The sequence below is a fragment of the Leuciscus leuciscus genome, assembly GCF_965113295.1.
Source record: "Leuciscus leuciscus genome assembly, chromosome: 3".
Taxonomy (NCBI): domain Eukaryota; kingdom Metazoa; phylum Chordata; class Actinopteri; order Cypriniformes; family Leuciscidae; genus Leuciscus; species Leuciscus leuciscus.
This window is the reverse complement of record NC_138727.1, coordinates 54715321-54738319: the sequence shown is the minus strand read 5'-3', so window position 1 is coordinate 54738319 and position 22999 is coordinate 54715321. Positions and strand designations below refer to the sequence as shown.

Genomic DNA, 22999 nt, shown 5'->3' with positions numbered 1-22999 from the left:
GTAACCAACAACATAAATCAAAAACATAAAGTTAAAATGGCGATTGTCATAACATAACCATTACCATAAGATCACTTTTTTTTCTTTGTTCATCTGGCAGGTGTAAGTCAGATACAGCAATCAAACAAAAATTAAAGTTAATAATTTAAGGGTCAAGAGCCCAACTAAAGCAAACACCCATCACCATAACGGTGGCTTACAATTTGAGATTTTCTCCTTCAGTGATTCTGCTTGTTAACATCAGGTGTCTTCAATAATGCTCAATCATCACTCAATTAATCACTTAATTATCTCATTAACTTTAACACTGCTTCAGTGTTACTTTAACACCATGTAGAGTGGGACCATATGTGCTCTGAGCAGTGTTAATTTAACACTGGGGAATTTACTGTGTAGGGCTGGGTATCGTTCAAAAAAATTTTCGATACCAATACCGATACCTTGATTTCGATACCGATTCCTGAACGATACTTTTTTCGATACTAATTTTAAGAAATCCATTTTAACAAAATTACACAACACATTATCTCAGGAAAAACTTTGGTTTTATTTATTCAGTTTGACAAAATGTAGCCAACTGGTTACAAAGGAACAAAATGTAATGAACAGTTTTGTGAGGCTCACTGCTGAGTGTAAGATATTTTAAATCACTCAGCAGTTCTTCTTCAAGAAAATTAGCATGTCTGCTTTTTCAGGAGACAGACAAGCCCGCTCCTGACTGATAATGTCCCCAGCAGTAGAAAATGTACGCTCTGAGGGTGTGGATGATGCTTGCACACAGAGATACCTTGTTGCCAAATCAGAAAGCATTGGCAGAGTGTCCTTCATGTTCCACCACCAGGTTACTGGATTTATTGAGGATAGCGTAGATGGAAGTGATCTGTAGTTATTTAACTCTGCCTGTATCTTCTCTGTAATGCTCCTGACAGTGGTCTATTTTCTTATTTCAATTGCCATGTCCTCCATAGCAAATAGCTCCTCAAGGGCAGAGAGCTTTGGCCTCTTCTGTGAATAAATAAGTAAAGAAATAAAGAATAATATAAAACACTATTAAGGTACATGTAAACAAGATCATTTTCTTCCGAAGTTAATTTTCTTCTGAAAATTAAATAGGGAAAAATAGGATGTCTTTATATTTTCTTACCAGTGTTGCTACTGAAGATGCACTATCTTCATCAGATGAGCTGTGAGCTTGGTCACCTGCTCCTGCTCTCTCTTCGAGCCCATGTTCCATCTGCTGGTACTGAATCTGTATTCAGTAGAATATGAGGGTCATATTTATATATATATATATATATATTGATCTAGAATTAAAGAGAAGTAGATTACCACAAAAAAAACACCTGTCCCGGGGTCCTTCTTATCAGCTCCTCCTCCAGTCTGGTCCACACTTCATCTGCCACTTTTGACTTGAATCTTGGATCCAAGGCTGTGCCCTCCTCCAAGAACTGTCTGATGCTGTCAACCTGAAAGGCAAAAACATAGCATGAGTCCCTGAATAATCCAAATGAAAACCAAGATCAATAGGAATCAATATGGATTACAGTACACACCTGGTATCTTTGTGAGAGGTCATTCCAGATAGTGTTCTTGATGGTCTTTGTAAAGGAGGAGTCCTCATCATTAACTGTGAAGTGGTGCTGGAGTTTATCCAAGATTGGCAGAATCTGACCCAGCGTTGGGCTCCTTTCAGCAGAGACACAGAGGGTTGAAGTGTAAAGTATCTTTGTAACTTTGACAAACTGTTCTGCTTTACTGAAATCCTCATCAGAAACTCTCTGCAGTCTGAAAATGAAAATATAATCAGTTTCATTAGCTGGACTATAGTTTTATGAGCACAATGATTCACACTGAATATTAAATTAAGCTAATGACAAATTGCTTTTACCTGTCCTTCTCCATTGATTTCTTAAGCCTAGGGTCCATTGAGGCGGCCTGGATGGCAGGGAACTGTTCCAGGAATCTCTCCACCATCAGGAACAGGCTATTCCACCTTGTCCTCACATCCAGGATGATAGCATGTTCTGCAAGGCCTAGAGTGTGTGTGTGAGAGAGAGAGAGAGAGAGAGAGAGAGAGAGAGAGAGAGAGAGAGAGAGAGAGAGAGAGAGAGAGAGAGAGAGAGAGAGAGAGAGAGAGAGAGAGAGAGAGAGAGAGAGAGAGAGAGAGAGAGAGAGAGAGAGAGAGAGAGAGAGAGAGAGAGAGAAAATTGGTGTGTGTGTTTGTGTGGTTACCAAAGTGGTTGTTCATTTGCAGATTTTTTACTAAATGGTTTAGCAAAGGATTTTTATTTAGCCAAAGAGTTAGGTTGACCTATTTTGATTTCTACTTACTGAGAAGACGCTGCTTCTCTTTAAGGACAGGTTTAGCCAGGCTGGACCTTTTCAGCCACACCACCATTGCTCTGATCCTTCCGACCCACTGTGAGACTGATGGTATAGTGTAAAGCTTTTGTGCAGCAATATTTAGAGTGTGAGCAAAGCAGCCAATCTTTTTAATACTCATCTTTTTTATTGCTACATCCATGTTTGCTGCATTATCTACTGTGACTGCAACTACTCTGTCCTTTATATTGAATTCATCAAGAATATCTCCTATCTCTTCTGCAACAATTTCCCCTGTCTGGGATGTGTATACTGCCCTTGTATGTAGGACTTTCTCTTTCATGGAGCCCTCTCTCACATAGTGGACTGACACTGTCAGGTAGTGGTCTTGTGCAATGCTGGTCCAGCCATCAGCAGTCACAGCCACATCCCTCACATCTTGTAACTCTTTCTTGATGTTTTCTTTTTCTACTGCATACCATGCAGGTATGAAGGTATTAGAGAGCATGTCTCGGCTGGGGGACTGATATCTGGGGTTTAATGCCCTTATCATCTCCCTATAAATAATTGACATCATCAGAACACAAAACATAAAATAGCATTGTTTTATCAGTGTTGCTTACTATTATAAAAGGTTAAAATAATAATAATAATATATAAAAAAAAACTTATCTAGGTTGAGATGACCTAAACACCTGGCCAACAACCTACAACAACCCCACCACTTACAGCTTTCTTACCTCCACCATGGAGCCTCCACTGTAGAAAAAGGCAGCAAACCTTTCACAATGAAGTTTGTGACTGCACAGTAAATTCCCCAGTGTTAAATTAACACTGCTCAGAGCACATATGGTCCCACTCTACATGGTGTTAAAGTAACACTGAAGCAGTGTTAAAATTAATGAGATAATTAAGTGATTAATTTAGTGATGATTGAGCATTATTGAAGACACCTGATCATAACAAGCAGAATCACTGAAGGAGAAAATCTCAAATTGTAAGCCACCGTTATGGTGATGGGTGTTTGCTTTAGTTGGGCTCTTGACCCATACTGTATATTATTAACTTTAGACTTTGTTTGTCTGCTGTTATTGATTTATAACAGTCAAATGAACAAAGAAAAAGTGTGATCTGATAGTGTTGGTTATGTTTTGACATAAGACATATTTTTGACAATGAAACTTACTGAGATAGTTTGGTGTAACTTGTTAGCAGCAGCTTTTTGATTCTACAGTATATGATTATCAGCATTTTTCTTATAATCCAATATATTTAATAAACATTGTTCTGATCTAAACACTTTCAAATGTATTAATTTAGAAACACAGACATCAATAATCAGCCTGTGAATCCCAACAATGGTGACAATAATAAAGCATGTTGCAGTGGCTGCCACCAATCACAACTCATTAATGGCTCCCATCATGCATTGCGGTATGAATAAATTATGATCTGAATTGTCTATGTAATTTACTTTTCCCAATTGTCACCATTGTTGAGATGCATAGACTGAATCTTTATGTCTGTGTGTGCCTATAAGACAAGTTTTTTTTTTTTTTTTTTACTTTTAAGAAATCTTTTATATTATATCTAAAATTCTGGATATTTATGCAGAATCACAGTTGTGCTGTAACCAACAACATAAATCAAAAACATAAAGTTAAAATGATGATTGTCATAAGTGTCAGATCACTTTTTTTCTTTGTTCATCTGGCAGTTGTAAGTCAGATACAGCAATCAAACAAAAATTAAAGTTAATAATTTAAGGGTCAAGAGCCCAACTAAAGCAAACACCCATCACCATAACGGTGGCTTACAATTTGAGATTTTCTCCTTCAGTGATTCTGCTTGTTAACATCAGGTGTCTTCAATAATGCTCAATCATCACTCAATTAATCACTTAATTGTCTCATTAACTTTAACACTGCTTCAGTGTTACTTTAACACCATGTAGAGTGGGACCATATGTGCTCTGAGCAGTGTTAATTTAACACTGGGGATTTTACTGTGTGCCCTGTGGCACTCATCTTGCCTTTCCTTCATCATTTTCCCTTTTTCTGCCAGTGTGAACGGATTGACACTTGATGATGGTCTCCTCATGCCAGGGTCGGCAGGGGCAGAAGCTATAACATTAATGTGAAAAGAGGAAAAAAACAAGAAAGCTAACCTGTTAATGCAGCCAACCTTAAGGATAAGAACACTTTAATAGTATCAGTATATTTTTTATTTAATGCCATCTGTGACTATTTTCATGGCAAAAAAAAATGTATTATACAAATACAATTACATATATAGAATAAAAATAAAAACCAAGCAAATAGAAAACAAATACAGCAACTAATATAAGATTATACAAGATTTTTAACATTGCACCCTTTAACAAGATAAGTAGTTTAATGTGAGTTTAACTTGATCAGTTACTGTCAACCTTAAAGCATTTTTAGCATCGCTTTAGTTATCTATCTATAGCCATACAGCCAAACAATATCTAACGTTACGTAGGTCCCAGACTTATGCTGCCTTCACGTGCTCGTGCTATGAGAAATATCGTACTTCCCACTTCTGAAGTTGTGATTACAAGCTCATTGCATTCAAATGTTGACTTGAAAGGGCGTTCATGTCCATTTTTATTTAACTAGAAATCTAGTATTTACGATAATTCCGAGAGCACCCGAAGGCAGCAAAGTCACCATGTACAGAAACGTTAACTTAAATAATACATAAGCATCTACTACTACAAGTAAGTTAGCCGATTTTGTTTGTTAAATGCTAATATTACCTGTCGTAGTCTCACTCGTAGCGCTCCCTTCATCTGTAGTTTTGGAGGAGGACTCGTCGTGTGGCTCTGTAGCAGGAGGACGGGATGACTGCGCACTCACAGGTTCGGTCTTCATGCAGTCAAAGACGGAGCAACTTTCCGCTCTAAGATTTATTCCGTGCACTGTCAAGTGCTTTATCATATTGCTTGTGTTACCGGTCTTTGCAGAAATTGCTTTTCCGCATTTACTGCATCGCGCGGTTGGCATCAAGCCTAGAGAAATGCATCCACACTTTTGACCGTGTTTTCCACATCTTTAGGTTGGGACGCTCTGGGCGTAACCGCGTAAACTATTGTTTTTAGTGCTTATTGGCTCACTGACATTGATGAGTTAACCCCTTAGGTATCGAAATCTGGTACCGAAAATCAAGTCATTTTTCGATACTCGATAGTATCGAGGCATTTCGGTCGGTACCAAAAAAGTACCGAACTCGGTACCCAGCCCTAATTATGTGTCTGGCATAATAGAAAAATATAACTTTAAGTAAATATTAAACAAAGGCAATAAAATTATAAATTCAAAAACGATTAGTTTTTTCGTTTTCTGTTTTTTTGGATTGAAAACGGATTTGAAATGGACGGAAGATACCCTGATTTAGTAGGCTACTCTCATTCATTTCATTCACAAATGAAATGTACCAGTTGGTTCAATTCGTTCACAAACGAGATCTCTCTCTCGTTCAGACTAAAAACAGAGCGATCTCGGTCAGTGATGGGCGTATTCATTCAGTAGATCCAACCAATTACAAGCCCCTTCACAGCCCAAACTGAAATGCTATTTGCTGACATTACGCAAATGAGACCTAACCGTCATATTTTTTGGTTTGTTTTAGTTTTTAGAGAAGTGCATGTCATGAATAAAACGTAATGAATTCATTTTTGATAATACAAAACGAAAACACCAGTGCTTACAGTAGCAGCAGGTAAATACAGATAAAATCAAAAAAACAAACATTACTTAATATCACTAAAATGAAATAGAAAGCTGCGCTTACAGACGCTCAAATCCACACATAAACACACCACTGACGTCTTCACTTCCAGGTCAAGAAGCTGTCAATCAAAAACTCAGTAGCCAATGAGAATACACTGCTACTAGCCCCGCCTCCACGACAGAAATGTGTCAGAACAGTGAACGAAAACTCAGGCAGTATAAACGATAACTTCAGAAGCGTAAATGAAAACTTCAGAAGCCTAAGCGAAAACTTCAGAAGCGTAAATGTAAACTCTGGAAGCGCATTTGTGCATGCAAAACATGCAGTGTATTAAAAACAAAGTCAAAAAATTTGCCTGCCATTTATTCTTTTTCAGTTTCAAAGATATTTTATTCAGTTTCAATTTATATTTTCATTAGTTTCTTGAAAAGTTACGTTCATTATTATTGGCACAAAAGTAATTCCATACATGTTGCTTTATTTAAACAATGTAACAATGTTTTACAGTGTATTTCTCAAACCACCCTGAGTCCAGTATCATCTTATGTCACAATTTAAGAAGATTTCCCTGTTAAATTACATAAAAGCAGATTGAACATTCAGAAAATGCCTATTGTTTCACAGAAGAAAAAATAAAGTCATACAGGTTTTGAACAGCATGAGGGAGTAAACGATGACAAAACTTTCTTTCTTTTTTATCAACTAGGTTATACCTTATTATAATCATTTCCTCCCATATATAGCAAACTATGTGAAATTCACTATAAATGTGTAAAACTGTCATGTGTTGTAAGTTCAGCGATGTACATTTGCAAACCAAATCAGATTTTTTTTAGTGATTAACAGATTAATTTAGCTATTAAAAATAGATTTGTTTATTTGGTGTGAAACGGTGAGTATTATTATGTTCTATGTTTGTCCATGTTAAATTGTGCCTCACATTCACAAGCTGATAGCCTGATTATAACCAGTGTCAGTCCTGTCTGTAACTAGCAAACAGTGCTACTGTTCATTTAACACTGGGAGTTTGTGTGTGCCTGATATGCCAAATTTCTATAAATACATGTAAAAGGAACATAAATAAAAGAAAATACATAAATATAAAAAAAATTATTTAACTTTGTGATTAACAGTATTATTTTTCATTTATTATAACAAAAGGCAACTAATGTGAAGAACAATTTAATTTTAAAAAATAAAAGAAGGACAAAAAAAATGAAACAGGTGTCAGGTTTACAACCTTAAAATAAAATAAAAAATCCTCACACAAACCCAGAATCACCAGCATGTAAATGTAAACCAGCAAATGTAAATACATATTACAACGCTAAAAAATATCATTCAAAATAAAAAAATATCTGACTTTTACACTTTAGTAGTACAAGATTTTTTTTATTATTATTATAATAATTACTTATTTCGAAGCATTGACTGCCAATATGTGGAAGTAAATGTGTTTGTTTCAAATGAGTTTGTTCTACTCATGTTATATAGGCTACATGTTTTGTAATGATACAGTCTTTTCAGTTATTCTTAAGAGCTGTATTTTCTTGCCAAGAAATAGCCTGCTACTGCTGCCAGAACGGCCAGTGCTGCTGCTACTCCTGTTGTTGCTGCACCTATTGCTGCTCTTATTACTGCTTCTTGTCCTGTAGTTAATGCAGTTCCCGTCATATATGACAATTATTTTGCTGCTGCACATCCTGCTGCTCCTATTACTGCTGCTTGTAATGGAGTTAATGCAGTACCCATCATAGGTGGCCTTACTCCTGCTGCTACTGCTACTGCTTTTACTACTTCACCTACTACATATCCTCCCACTACTCCCACTGCTAATGCTAATGCTAATAATACCATGTCTGCTATTACTTCTGCTGCACATTTCTTGAGTGGAAGAGCTTTCTGAGTCTGAAGAAGAGCTTTCTGAGTCTGCTTATAGCCCTGTTCTGTGTATCTCCTGTATGCATTCTTTCTCCTCAGTGACTCAATCTTTTTCAGAAGCTCAGTGACCTGAGATCGATCTTCATCTTTGTTATTAAAAACATGAAAACTATCATTTTCTATTTGACCGTGTAACTGATCTCCATGAGTGAAGAGCACTATTCCGTGATTTGAGAACGTTTCTCCAAAATTCTTCTGGATCCACAGCAAAACTTTACTGTACTCCACCCCAGCCAGCAGAGCCATGTGGGGCCCAAATGGGTTTGACTTGGGCTATCTAACTGGGACCCAGACAGTTTTGCACCCAGTTTCCATGTAGGCCCCACATGGATTTGCCCAGATGAAATGAACACTGCTTAGTGTGCACACTACAGGCTGTTTAATGTAACACTTAATCAGTGTTGGAGGTAATGAGATAATTAAGTGATTCAATAATGATTTTGTATTAGTGAAGAACACCTGCTGTTAACAAGCATAATCACTGAAGGAAAGAGAAACACAAGAACTACCTCCAGCCACAGCCTTGGATGAAATCAACTGAAGATAAAATACATTACATCTCTCAAGATCTGATTAAACAACTCCACAAACAGCATTACCAGCTTCACTTATTACTAACCAGACTGACTTTATTTCTGTCAGACATCTACAGAAGTTCGTATTAAGAATTAAGAAGAGGCTTAGATGTTGATTACTTATTTGAAAGTAATAGTTTGATTTGATGTTACCATTGTGGCGATCAGTGTGTGCTTTAGTCAGCCTCTTGACTTTTTCACATTTGTTTATCTCAGGCAGCTGTGTCTGTTTGTTATGATGAGAACAGCAAGAGAAAATATAATCAGATGCTGTAAGCTGATTGATGATAAGAATATATTCATCATTAAATATTGGCTTAACCAGAGATGGGGAACTCGAGTTACATGACTTGACTCGAGTCAGACTCGAATCGCAAATTTAAGGACTTGAGACTTGCTTGACTAAATTAAGAAAATGACTCGACTTGACTTTGACTTGAGATCCAATGACTCGAGACTTGACTTGACTTGAACTGTATGATTCGCGAATGACTTGATATACATTTTTATATAAATCATCGCAACATCAATTGATGAACAAAATGAAAGCAACGGAACCATTGACGCCAGTCATCAGATTCTGCGCGATTGCGTGACGCTGCACAAGCCCAGAAAAAACATACATCGCGGTGAGCGCGCGCTAAATACAATAACATCTCCCAGCATCGTTTCTTTTTGGATATAAACACTAAAATTGACCATATTCATACAAGATGATTTGCTGTACGCATAATAACTGGCAAGGGATATCGGACGACCATCACAACCTCGAACAGTCGAACTTTATTCACCACGTCTAAAAGTAAGCTATGGCTTGTTTAACCTGTTTGTTATAGTTAATTTGACTATCGTTAAATCTAGAGAGAATAATGGTCAAAACAGCATGCCTCTCTATACACAATTATGTTTTCAAATGTAGCTTAATGTTGTCAATATTCAAATGATAATGGCATATGTTTTGTATCACATTTGCCACATTACTTTCAAATCATGCTTTAAAGCCAAATATGTCGTTCTTTCCAATGACGAAAAACAACATAGAAAACTGTTAATGTTTTGTGTGTTTTATGTTTCTCTTAAAGCAGGGTTAGATGTTATCAGGGGGTTGGGGGCAAAATGCCAGCAGAATTAATATGCACCCAAAATTCAAAATGTGGTGGAAAAATTGCCCTAGTATGAGTTATTTTTATAATTAGCCTATAACATATGATATTAAAAAATGTTTCCAGAATATTGGCGCGATTGCAAATGTGATAATGATTTTATAAAACAGTTCAGTAAACAAAGAGTGAATATTGTGATGTGACATTTTAGACATAATATTCCAAATATTCTCTGTTTTTGCTCTATTTCTCCAATGACAATAGTTCCAAACAAGCCACAGAAAGAGTTATGCGTATTTATGATTCAGTGACCTATAGTTGCTTAGTTCCAGAACGAATCTGCCGTTTTGAACAAATCAGTTGAATGAATGTTTCTATGACTCGTACATTAAGACGGTGATTTGGCGCCACCTATTGGCGGTTTTAACTTCATAATTAAAAATATATAACTTGTATAAAGGGGATGCCAGTTTGAAGAATGCCATTTGGTGGCATAGGAACCATTATACTTGAATTGTGAATTGTTTAATACATTTTAATGGTCTTCTGCAATGTTTGAGGCATATTTATTTTTTCATGATTTAATGTTGGCCTAATTTCAGTTACATTTACATTTTAGGCTATGTAGTTTTTTTTATTGTAGTAACCACTCAGCTGTATGTGGAAATGCATATTTAAAAAAAATTTGGCAAATGAAACCATAGTCCACAACTTCTGTAGTTTTAACTTATTTTAATATATAAATTCAGTGAAATCATCAAACGTTTGTATGACTTGCCAGTGACTTGTGACCCAAGCTACGACTTGACTTGACTTGCTTGACATAAAGCAGTGACTTGCAGTGATGGCAATAACGGCGTTATAAATAAACGGCGTTACTAACGGCGTTATTTTTTTCAGTAACGAGTAATCAAACTAATTACTGTTTCCTCCATTACAACGCCGTTACCGTTACTGTCAATAAAAATGCGGCGTTACTATAAGCTCACTGAAGCGGTTTTCATCCGAGTAGGCTCTCTCTCAGCCACATGAGCTGCAAAGTTTATTCTCTGGTGTGTGTGTTTATGAGACTGGACAAAAGCGAGGCGAACGCCGCGAGCGCGCTCGACAGTGCGCGAGAGAGACCGAGTGTGTCCGAGAAAGCGCTCGGCAGTGCGCGAGAGAGATCGAGTGTGTCCGAGAAAGCGCTCGGCAGTGCGCGAGAGAGACCGAATGTGTCTGAGCAGCATAATACTTTATTTATAAATAAATTACACATTTCAGCATTAGAATAATCTCTGTAGCATATGTTTTAATTAGTTTATATCAAACTCCAAAATAACCCGCAGGGAACGTTCAAAGAAAACATCTTTGTTTGACCGGTTGTGAACACGTGCGGCAAACACGACTAGAATTTGGCTAAAATAACCTCTGATGATGACGTTCTCTGTAGGTTATAAAAATAAACACCCAAAAGATTATATTTTATTATTATTATTTATGTTGGTACATTGTTCAGTATTATATTGAGAGAATTTTTTGTTAAACTTAGCCTATTGTGAGGAAGAAAATACTTCAAGTAGGCTATACAGTATGTCTACCAGTTGAGTTTTATAATTTTAATTAGGCTATATGCACTAGTGTATGTGTATGTATTTTTTTTATTACTATTTATTTATTTTTGGTACATTTCTTAAGAAGCATTCTTTATTTGTTGGCCAGTTGTGGTCTGTGCAATAAATATTAAAAGTTCTAAACCATCTATTGTGTTTTGTTGCTCCACTATAGTAATGATAATATTTTAATATTTAAGTTAATAGGTGTCTCTCACATTGTCCCACAGCAACATTAATAGTGTACAATGTTTTATAATAATAAGATGTTATATTTAGTGTCCATTTCATTCATTTAACATTTCACATTGGGGGTAATTTAAACTTTTTTTTTTTTAAGTAACGCAATAGTTACTTTCCCTGGTAATTAGTTACTTTTGCAATGATGTAATTCAGTTACTAACGCAGTTACTTTTTGTGAGAAGTAACTAGTAACTATAACTAATTACTTTTTTAAAGTAACTTACCCAACACTGGTGACTTGACTTGACTTGACTTGCTTTTCACAAAATTGACTTGGACTTGCTTGAGACTTGAAGGTTAAAGACTTGAGACTTGCTTGTGACTTGCACATGTGTGACTTACTCCCACCTCTGGGCTTAACTCATTGATATTATGTGTGAGGTTTATACGGAAAGTATGTTATTAATTCTGTTTTATTGTTGTGATTCTACAGCAAGAGAATAATAGAATTTGATCAGAACATCAAGCGATTTTTAAAGCTGCAGTAGGTAACTTCTGTAAAAATGTATTTTTTACATATTTGTTAAAACTGTCATTATGTCCTGACAGTAGAATATGAGACAGATAATCTGTGAAAAAATCAAGCTCCTCTGGCTCCTCCCAGTGGTCCTATTGCCATTTGCAGAAATACACCGCTCCCGGTAAGAAACAACCAATCAGAGCCAGGAGGAGTGTCTTAGCAGTGTCAATCATGCTTGTGTACGTGCTGATCACCCCCCTCTCTCGCACAGCGCGTACCGTCGTTCAAAATCAAGATAGCCGGTGTGCCGCAGCTGTGCTAATGGCGGACAAACAACCAAAACTGCCAATTTCTCGAGTGGCACCAGCTCATACAACAAAGACAGGTAAACAGAAAAAGACCGATGACGATAAACAAGCGCGTCGGAGGCCATTGACTCAGTGTCAAAACTCTCGCCGCATAACATACAGATAAAATGTCACGCACTGTGCAAAGCAACAATAGAAACCTGCTAATTCACTGGCTTGTCATGTTGCTGAAATAATGTACTAGCAAACCTTATTTAGCATTACACATCGCTAGAATAATTACTTACATACTGTAACGTTACCCTTATATTATCTTGCTAGCTATTTATAACTTATAGCAAAAGAGTGCAACGTTATGAAGCTACATTAGCCTACATGTATTGCAAAATACGTAATGATTTGAGGACCAAGTTTGTAGTCAAAGTATGGGCAGGCCATAGTCAATGTAAAGCATATTGTTGATGTTTCGTCCCTACCAGTGTGATTCTGACATGATGTCACTGCATGCACTGCGCTCCTCTCCGCTCGTCTCAGGTAAATAATGCGTCGCGCGTTCATGTGTTTTGGGGGCGTGGCTTTGGAAGGAGCCCAGAAGGGAGGGGCTGGAGTGAATGGAAATAATGAGCTGTCTTTAAAACAGTCGTGAGAGGTCTACAGACACTCGATTTTTATACTTTCTTTTTCAGAGTACTTACATTTTAATTATGTATTGATATATAAACAAAGTTTAAACAAATTTGGATAAGAACAATTCCTACCTACCCAACCTTTAACACATCATTTACATATTTTGGGCTCCTGAGAGTTTTACTCGCTCACAGACATCAAGAATCAGCATATGAATCTCAACAATGGTGACATGTTTCATAGTGCAATGCAATCTGAGTGCATCATACAAAACTTATCCATGGCTCCCAGAATGCATTGCACCATTGAAGCATGTCACCATTGTTGAGATTCATGTGCTGATTCTTGATGTCTGTGTGTGAGTGAAACTCACAGGAGCCCAAAATATGTAAATGATGTGTTAAAAATCATTTGATGTTCTGATTAAATTCAATTTTTCTCTTGCTGTAGAATCACAACAATAAAACAGAATTAATAACATACTACCCGTATAAACCTCCCACATATTAGTGGTGGAAAGTTTGATTCTTTTCAGAGACTCGTTCATTTTCAGTTCGTTCACCAAAATGATTCGTTCAGACTCGTTCACTGATTCGTTCAGTGATAATTTCTTCATATTAGATATATACTGCAGCAGGTGGCGAAAAAGAGTGTATTTTATGTTATGTTTTAATGAACGTATTTACTTGTTACAAAAAAAAAAGTGATTTGGCTTTGTTAAAATGTGTCCCTTATTTACTAAATTAATAACATAAGTCTAAATAAGTGGTTCAGATGACCAAACCAAGGTTTTCTTGCATAATATTAACATTTTAATTATTTAGTCAGACATACACATTCATAAATCTGGGATTATATTAAACGTTGATGTTCTGTATGTTGAATATGAATATAAACAATTATATGTGCACACCTATAACTGCGCTTTGAATGAGATTAAATCACATGCTAAATGACCGATCTACCCCAGTCTCATTCACGAACGAAAGTACCAGTTCAATTCGTTCACGAACGAGATCTCTCCCTCTCGTTCAGACTCAAAACAGAGCGATCTTAGCAGTGATAGGCAAATTCGTTCAATAGATCCAACCAAATACATGCCCCTTCACAGCCCGAACTGAAATGCTATTTGCTGACGTTATGAGACCTATAATACTGTCATATTTTTTTGGTTTGTTTTAGTTTTTAGAGAAGTGCATACATGAATAAAACGTAATGAATTCATTTTGATAATACAAAATGAACACAAGTAGTCAAGTAAATTGTTCAAAGTGCAAAATACCACAAAACTAAGACTAAAACACACAACCAAAATATAAGAAAAGCAGGTAACGAGAAGTGTAAATTTAAATCAAGTAAACAGTCAAGTGCGCCCCCCTTAACTCAAACCAAGTAAAAAATGACGATGTTAATTTGTCTTTGTTATATTTAACCAATATATTGCGTTATTAACCTGTTTTCATTACAATGGTAAAGTGTAAATTTGATTATTTGATGCAAACATGCTAACTACACAAACCTAGCTCTATCGGTTCGCCATCATTATCGTTCAAACAACTGGTTATTTTCGTTCATGAACGACATACCAGTTCGTTCAACTCGTACACAAACGATAAGATCTCTCTCTCGTTCAGACCTATGGTTCAGACTTAAAAGCAACTCGGTCAGTCAGTGAAGGGCGTATTCGTTCACTACATCCAACAAATCACATGCTCCGTCACATCTCATACTCGAAGGCTATTGGCTCGAGGTTCATTCTTTGACAGGTAGAAAACACCGGTTCACTGAGCTGCGCATGCGCTGTTAATAGCGCCGCGCTGCTGTGGAGGGAGGGATTTCAGTGAACGAGAAATATGAGTCAATTGATTACGTGAACGAGAACGATTCGTTCACCTAAAAGATTCGTTCAAAAAGAACGATTCGTTCACGAACGTAACATCACTACCACATATTATCAATGAGGTAAGCCAATATATGATGATTATATTCTTATCATAAATCAGCTTACTGCATCTGATTATATTTTCTCTTGCTGTTCTCACCATAACAAACAGACACAGCTGCCTGAGAAAAACTAATGTTAAAAAGTCAAAAGCCTGACTAAAGCACACACTGATCGCCACAATGGTAACATCAAATCAAACTATTACTTTCAAATAAATAATCAACATCTTAACCTCTGTTAATTCTCAATAAGAATTTCTGAAGACGTCTGACAGAAATAAAGTCAGTCTGATTAGTAATAAGTGAAGCTGGTAATGCTGTTTGTGGAGTTGTTTAATCAGATCTTGAGAGATGTAATGTATTTTATCTTCAGTTGATTTCATAAAAGGCTGTGGCTGGAAGTAGTTCTTGTGTTTCTCTTTCCTTCAGTGATTATGCTTGTTAACAGCAGGTGTTCTTCACTAATACAAAATCATTATTGAATCACTTAATTATCTCATTACCTCCAACACTGATTAAGTGTTACATTAAACAGCCTGTAGTGTGCACACTAAGCAGTGTTCATTTCATCTGGGCAAATCCATGTGGGGCCTACATGGAAACTGGGTGCAAAACTGTCTGGGTCCCAGTTAGATAGCCCAGGTCAAACCCATTTGGGCCCCACATGGCTCTGCTGGCATACTGTTAAAGCCTCACCCAGTCCGGTCACCAGCAGAAACACATCAACACTATGAAGAGTAAGCATCTTCTCTATTTGAGTTTGAGCGTCTGTGATCTTCACTGATGTATCAGAGAGTCCTACAGTGTCGATCACTGTGATTGTTTGTCCATCCAGCTCTGTTTGTGCGTATTCACAGGTTCTGGTCACAGACTCAGGAGACAAATCTTCTTTTAATGTTTTTCTAACGCCTATGATTGTGTTTCCTGAAGCGCTCTTTCCTGATCCAGTCGAGCCCAACAGCATAATATTCACAATAGAAGATCCTTCCATGATGTTCCTCCGCATCTTGTCTGTCAGTGGAGTAGATTTTTTCCTCTCTCTCTCTCTCTCTCTATTATGAAGAAACATATTGTGTTAATTAAATGAATTAAACCTGCTGCCTTTTACAAAGCTTAAAAATATATATATATATTATATTATATATCCTGTTAGCTAGCATCGGCCCGTGGGCGGGCCGTCGGAGGCGTGGCTATACTTTTATAAATTTTTTAAGCTTTGTTTTATAACAAATATTCAACTGACAATCATAAACTATGCATCATTTGAAAGCTAAAACACTCAAGAATCATGTTCTAAACTTGTTTTTGCAATCAATACACCAGAGAGGAAAGGGTTAAATTAAATGGAAAAGGACTGTTCATTTAAAAATGAGCAAAATGAACCGCTATACCAGAGCCCGTCTACGGAGAGCCTGCCCACTCCCTATTGTACCGAATTTTGGTTGTAGTTCCACCAGAGTTCCACTGGGGGCGATCGCCATGAGTGCAAAATGAATGGGAGTCAATGGGGCTAGACAGCTAAATGTGTCTCTTTCACCCGATTGCCGTTGAGAAATCTCAGATCTGATTGTAGATTTTGCAAGTTCAACATGGGTTTTAGGTCGAAAGTTGAATGAACGAGTACTTATGTACTTTCGATTTCTTACAGGTTGAGTTGCTGTAGCCCATAACACGCTAGCATTCTGCTAATGAACGTTGATTGGTTAGTGAAGGACTGATTACGACCAGAGATCCCGCTTGATGGCATCGTGGCATCCGAAGCGGGACCAGAAACAAACAAAAAAACAAGTCTAGCACGTGTGTTTACCTGTGTCAGTTGTGTTGTCGATGCCTCGTGAGAAAAGAAAATGCAGAGCGCGAACGCACCAGAGTGACTGAAGGATTGCCGTAAAGCAGTGTCTCTGGTCGTACGATGTGTATGACGTCATTGACACTTTAAAATACTTTTTAAAGCAAATAAGTGACTCAAAAAAATCTAACACCCAGCAATGTGTAATTAATTTGCATCTCCTTTCGAATACAACATTCAAAACACTAGACAAAAAATTATATCCTGAGAAAAGTGGATTTTTATTGGTATAGCGCCATAGACCTCCATTCATTCTGCACTCGTCCTGTGAGCGCCCTCATATGGAATCAGAGAGGAACTGCAACCAGTTCAGAAGCCGGAAGTGTACTGAGAGTGAAACTTCTCGCCATATTAGACATTCTCTGGCTATACTCATCTTTCACCTCGTATGGTTCAGATCCGCTCGGACGAATCCAAGAAACAACAGCATACATTGCAATGTAAGGGTCCACTCTTCAAAATGCATCCCACTTTTTAATCCAAAACAACGAAAAAAATAGGGAAAAAAATGAAATATCCTCCTTTGTTTGCATGAGCGTTTTCGAGATAGAGTTCTCATCATGTTCATTTTCAAAGAAATATCGATACTAATCCGTATTCCAACACTCAAAAGCCATCTCACCCCTGAATAGACTGAATAGATCTCTTGCGCTCCTAAAAGCTTCTGTCAACAAAGTAGTAGCAGCAGGTAAATACAGATAAAATTAAAAAACAAACATTACTTAATATCACTAAAATGAAATAGAAAGCTGCGCTTACAGACGCTCAAATCCACACATAAACACACCACTGACGTCTTCACTTCCAGGTCAAGAAGCTGTCAATCAAAAACTCAGTAGCCAATGAGAACACACTGCTACTAGCCCCGCCCCCACGAGAGAAATGTGTCAGAACAGCGAACGAAAACTCAGTGTAACGATCCCCAGCTGGAGTGCCCTTGAGAGCCACCAGAGGGCGCTCCACAATAGACTATGATCACTTCCTCACAAACTACATTTCCCATAACTCACTGCCCGGACTCATCAGCACTCATCATCTCATTCACCTGTGTCTTATCACCTTGTTTCACTCACACCATAAATACCTGGTTTTCGCATTCACTCAGTGCGAAGTCTTGTACTGTTAGTCTGCATTTCTGAACGTTTTTCCCGTGTTTGTTTTCTGTTTTTGACCCTGGACTGTTTATCGTTTCTGACTCTGTTCTGCCTGCCCCTATCTGGATTGTTTATTGGACTCTGTTTATTGCTGCCTGCCTTGACCACTGCCTGTTTACTGGATTACGAGTTTGGATTACCCTTATTTAATAAAGCTGCATTTGGATCAATCTTCGTGTCTCGGAGCATTCATAACACTCAGAGAGTGTAAACGGAAACTTCAGAAGCCTAAACGCAAACTTCAGAAGCCTAAACGCAAACTTCAGAAGCCTAAACGCAAACTTCAGAAGCCTAAACGAACTTCAGAAGCATAAGCAAAAACTTCAGAAGCGTAAATGAAAACTCTGGAAGCGCATTTGTAAGTTCAGATCAGTGATAGAAATATGAGAAATAATTAGCAAAACATGCAGTGTATTAAAAACAAAGTCAAAAAATTTGCCTGCGATTTATTCTTTTTCAGTTTCAAAGATATTTTATACAGTTTCAATTTATATTTTCATTAGTTTCTTGAAAAGTTGCATTCATTATTATTGCCACGAAAGTAATTCCATACATGTTGCTTTATTTAACAATTTAACAATGTTTTACAGTGTATTTCTCAAACCACCTGAGTCCAGTATCATCTTATGTCACAGTTTAAGAAGATTTCCCTGTTAAATTACATAAAAGCAGATTGAACAATAGGCATTTTCTGAGTTCTTCAGAAAATGCCTATTGTTTCTCAGAAGAAAAAATAAAGTCATACAGGTTTTGAACAACATGAGGGAGTAAACGATGACAAAACTTTTTTTTTTTTTTTATCAACTAGGCTATTCCTTATTAGAATCATTTCCTCCCATATATAGCAAACTATGAGACATTCACTATGTATAAATGTGTAAAACTGTCACGTGCCTTGAGTTCAGCGATGTACATTTGCAGTAGTAAATATCCTATAGCTTGTGTCAAAATGATTGATGGCTTCCGGTTGACCTTGACCTTCTGGTTGTCCTTCCGGCCTATATTGTTATGGATTGACCTATTGACTCTACCTATCCCTCGATCATGTGTTTTGACAGAGGCTTTTGACCTATGACCTAGCTAGCCCTAAATCATGTGGTTTTGACAGAAGCTTTTTCCTTTTGAAGTTTTTAGCCCTAAATCATGTGGTTTTGACAGAAGCTTTTGACTTTTACCCTTTTTAGCCCTAGATCATGTGGTTTTGACAGAAGCTTAGGGCTTTTGAAGTTGGTATAGGACATATATATAGGACATGTGTCACAGGCGTCGCCGGCATCGCGCATCGGGTACTATGATGAAACAACGTCACACAAAAACATTCTATCCTTTAAAATATCTTGCAAATTAAACTAAAGTTGAAAAACATTCTGTTCTTTGTATAGTATATGAAATAAAAACTACTGAAACCAATTCTTTCAGTTTTAGATAAATACAAATCATCTTACATAAAACATTATGTTCTTTTTAAAAGTATATAAATTATATCATATAAAATAAACTAAGGTTGAAAAACATTCTGTTCTTTAAAAAGTATATAAAATAAAAACTACTGAAATCTCAGCTTTAGATAAACAAAATAATAAAAAATCATCTTACATAAAACATTCTGTTCTTTTTTTTAAAGTATATAAAATAAAAAACTACTGAAACCAATTCTTTCAGTTTTAGATAAATAAAAGAATAAAAAAATCATCTTACATAAAACATTCTGTTCTTTTTAAAAGTATATAAATTAAACTAAGGTTGAAAAACACTCTGTTCTTTAAAATAATATAAATGATTATAAAATAAATAATATAAAATAAAGATCTTACTAAAACCTTACACATCAACCAGAGTTGATCGCATCAACCAGTTGATTTCACACAAGAGTTGAAAAACCATTCAGTTCTTTATAAGTATATAAATGAATTGCTTATAATATACTAAATACTTATAATAAATTACTAAACAGCGTCTATTCAAAAACGTTAGATTGTTGAAAAACTGTACTTAGCCGTTTTAAATCGTATTTATACAAAAAATATTTCAAACAGTATTTTTTGTCCATGCAACATGTTTGTCACAATGTTTCGTCGTTGTGTTGTTTTTAAGAAATCCGAGGACTCCACATTGTTCTTATTTAGAAAATCACCACACATTTTTCAGAGATGAGATCTGTGATAAGTAAAGTTGGTCTTGAGCGAAAATGTACGTCTTAATTCAAAGCATGATCTTACTGGTAGCTATGATCTATTACACGTATAAGATCACTTTTACTTGTATCTCCCGAACTATCCTTAAACAATATGAAAATCGTGGCCTGCTGTCAGATGATACAGACCTCAAAGTGCGTTTCATTACATATGTCACACAACGAATGTTCTTGTTGCCATTTGTTTTTTTTAATTTATAATTGTATTTAGTTATTTCATTTAATGAATACTATCTTCTTACATTTAAAATTGTAAATATATTTTAACAATCATACACCGTTTCAATTGTGACTTATACAACCAGTTAAATGAATGTAATTGAAAATATGAATTCAAATAAATTTACATTTTTTATTGTCACTACAGCATAAACACAAGTATCAGAGTGAAAGTCTTGGATGCAATTATGTTGTGACCGGAAAGACCAGAATCCACAAAACATTAACTGCATATTATACATGTAATGCACAGTATTCTCATGATATACATTACTATACAAAATGCACAATTACAAATACAGAATACATTAAAAAAATGTATATACATTTTAAATGTTGCAATGAATCTTTGAGCAGTTCCTGTTGCAGTACAAATAACAAAGCAGTGACTGGACACAAGCAGTACAAGGATAGTCCACCCAAAACATGAGGATTCTCTCATCATTTACTCTCCTTCATGCCATCCCAGATGTATATGACTTTCTTCTTCTCATAAACATACACAGCAAAAACTCCAGTGTTAAATTAACACTCCTGGGAGTACATATGAGACCACACTTGTAGAGTGTAAAGTGTTAAAATATGAGTGTTAAATTAACACTCAAGAGTGTTAAAGTTAATGAGATAATTAAGTGATTAATTTAGTGATGATTGATCATTATTGAAGACAAGCAGAATCACTGAAGGAGAAAATCTCAAATTGTAAGCCACCGTTATGGTGATTATTGTTTGCTTTAGTTGGGCTCTTGACCTTTACATGTTTACTTTAAATTTTGCTTGTCTGCTGTTATTGATTTATAACAGTCAGATGAACAAAGAAAAAATGTGATCTGATGGTGTTGGATATGTTTTGACATAATCATGTTGTGATCTGAAAAACTAAACTTATTGAGATAGTTTGGATTTGTTAATTACAGCAGCTCTGTGATTTTACAGCATATGATTTTCAGTATTTTTCGTGTAAGGCAAGGCAAGGCAAGTTTATTTATATAGCACATTTCATACACAATGGCAATTCAAAGTGCTTTACATAGAAGAAATAAAAATAATAAAAAGAAATAAGAATAATTAAAACAGTTTAGAAAAATAAAATGAAATACAGTACAGTACAGTCGGACGAACAGCGGCACAGTGCTCATTCAGTAAATGCATAGCTAAACAGAAGTGTTTTGAGTCTGGATTTGAATGTGACCACTGTAGGAGCACATCTGATCTCTTCTGGAAGCTGGTTCCAGCTGCGGCTGGCATAATAGCTAAAAGCAGACTCACCATGCTTAGAGTGAACCCTTGGTATTTCTAGCTGATATGATCCTAATGATCTGAGTGATCTGTTGGGTTTATATTCAGTGAGCATATCTGCAATGTATTGAGGTCCTAGGCCATTGAATGATTTATATACCAGTAATAATACTTTAAAATCAATCCTAAATCTAACTGGGAGCCAGTGTAAAGACCTGAGGACTGGTGTGATATGTTCATATTTTCTGGTTCTGCTCAGAATCCTAGCGGCAGCGTTCTGTATGAGCTGCAACTGTCTTATGGTCTTTTTGGGAAGGCCAGTGAGGAGTCCATTACAATAATCCACCCTGCTGGTGATGAAAGCATGCACAAGTTTCTCTAAGTCTTGTCTGGAAACAAAGCATCTGATTCTTGCAATATTTTTCAGATGATAGTATGCTGATTTAGTTATTGCTTTGACATGACTACTGAAACTAAGGTCTGACTCTAGTGTCACACCAAGATTCCTGACTTGATTTTTAGTTGTTTGACCCCTAGAGAGAAGGTATGCGTTCACCTTGAGAACTTCCTCTTTGTTTCCAAACGCAATGACTTCAGTTTTATCTTTGTTTAACTGAAGAAAGTTTTGGCACATCCAACTGTTGACTTCATCAATGCATTGGCACAGGTGTAATCCAAAATATTTAATAAACATTGTTCTGATCAAAAGACTTTCAAATTAATTAATTAATTTAGAAACACAGACATCAATAATCAGCCTGTGAATCTCAACAATGGTGACAATAATAAAGCATGTTGCAGTGGCTGCCACCAATCACAACTCATTAATGGCTCCCATCATGCATTGCGGTATGAATAAATTATGATCTGAATTGTCTATGTAATTTACTTTTCCTAATTGAATATTCTGCTCGTCACCATTGTTGCGATGCATAGACTGAATTTTGATGTCTGTGTGTGCCTAAAAGAAAGATTTTTTTTTTTCAAAATAACTTTTAAGAAGTCCTTTGTATTATATCTAAAATTCTGGATATTTATGCAGAATCACAGTTATGCTGTAACCAACAACATAAATCTAGGTCAGAAATATGAGTTCAGTGATCAAGTTCAAATGATGATTGTCATAATATAACCAACACCATCAGATAACTTTTTTTTTTTTCTTTGTTCATCTGGCAGTTATAACTCAGATACAATAACCAAACAAAATCTAAAGTTAATAATATAAGGGTCAAGAGCCCAACTAAAGCAAACATTAATCGCCATAACGGTGGCTTACAATTTGTGATTTTCTCCATCAGGTGTCTTCAATAATGATCAATCATCACTAAATTAATCACTTAATTATCTCATTAACTTTAACACTCTTGAGTGTGGTCTCATATGTACTCCCAGGAGTGTTAATTTAACACTGGAGTTTTTGCTGTGTAGACAAAGATTTTTAAGGAAATAATCCATCTCTGTGAGTCCATATAA

General features: G+C 36.2%; 1 protein-coding gene and 1 long non-coding RNA gene across 2 annotated transcripts in view; both read right to left on the bottom strand.

The window, feature by feature from the left end:
* Positions 1-22999, bottom strand: part of LOC309493934 — a 189043-nt gene that overhangs the window by 145332 nt on the left and 20712 nt on the right. The window lies entirely within an intron of this gene.
* On the bottom strand, positions 934-2350 carry LOC309494721 (uncharacterized protein; the record flags this gene model as incomplete). Its single annotated transcript, XM_082164132.1, has 5 exons — positions 1889-2350; positions 1554-1785; positions 1344-1466; positions 1145-1249; positions 934-1005 (listed from the first exon to the last, which is right to left on the bottom strand). The coding sequence occupies exons 1-5, from the start codon at positions 1972-1974 to the stop codon at positions 934-936; spliced, it is 618 nt and encodes a 205-aa protein (XP_082020258.1). The 5' UTR covers positions 1975-2350.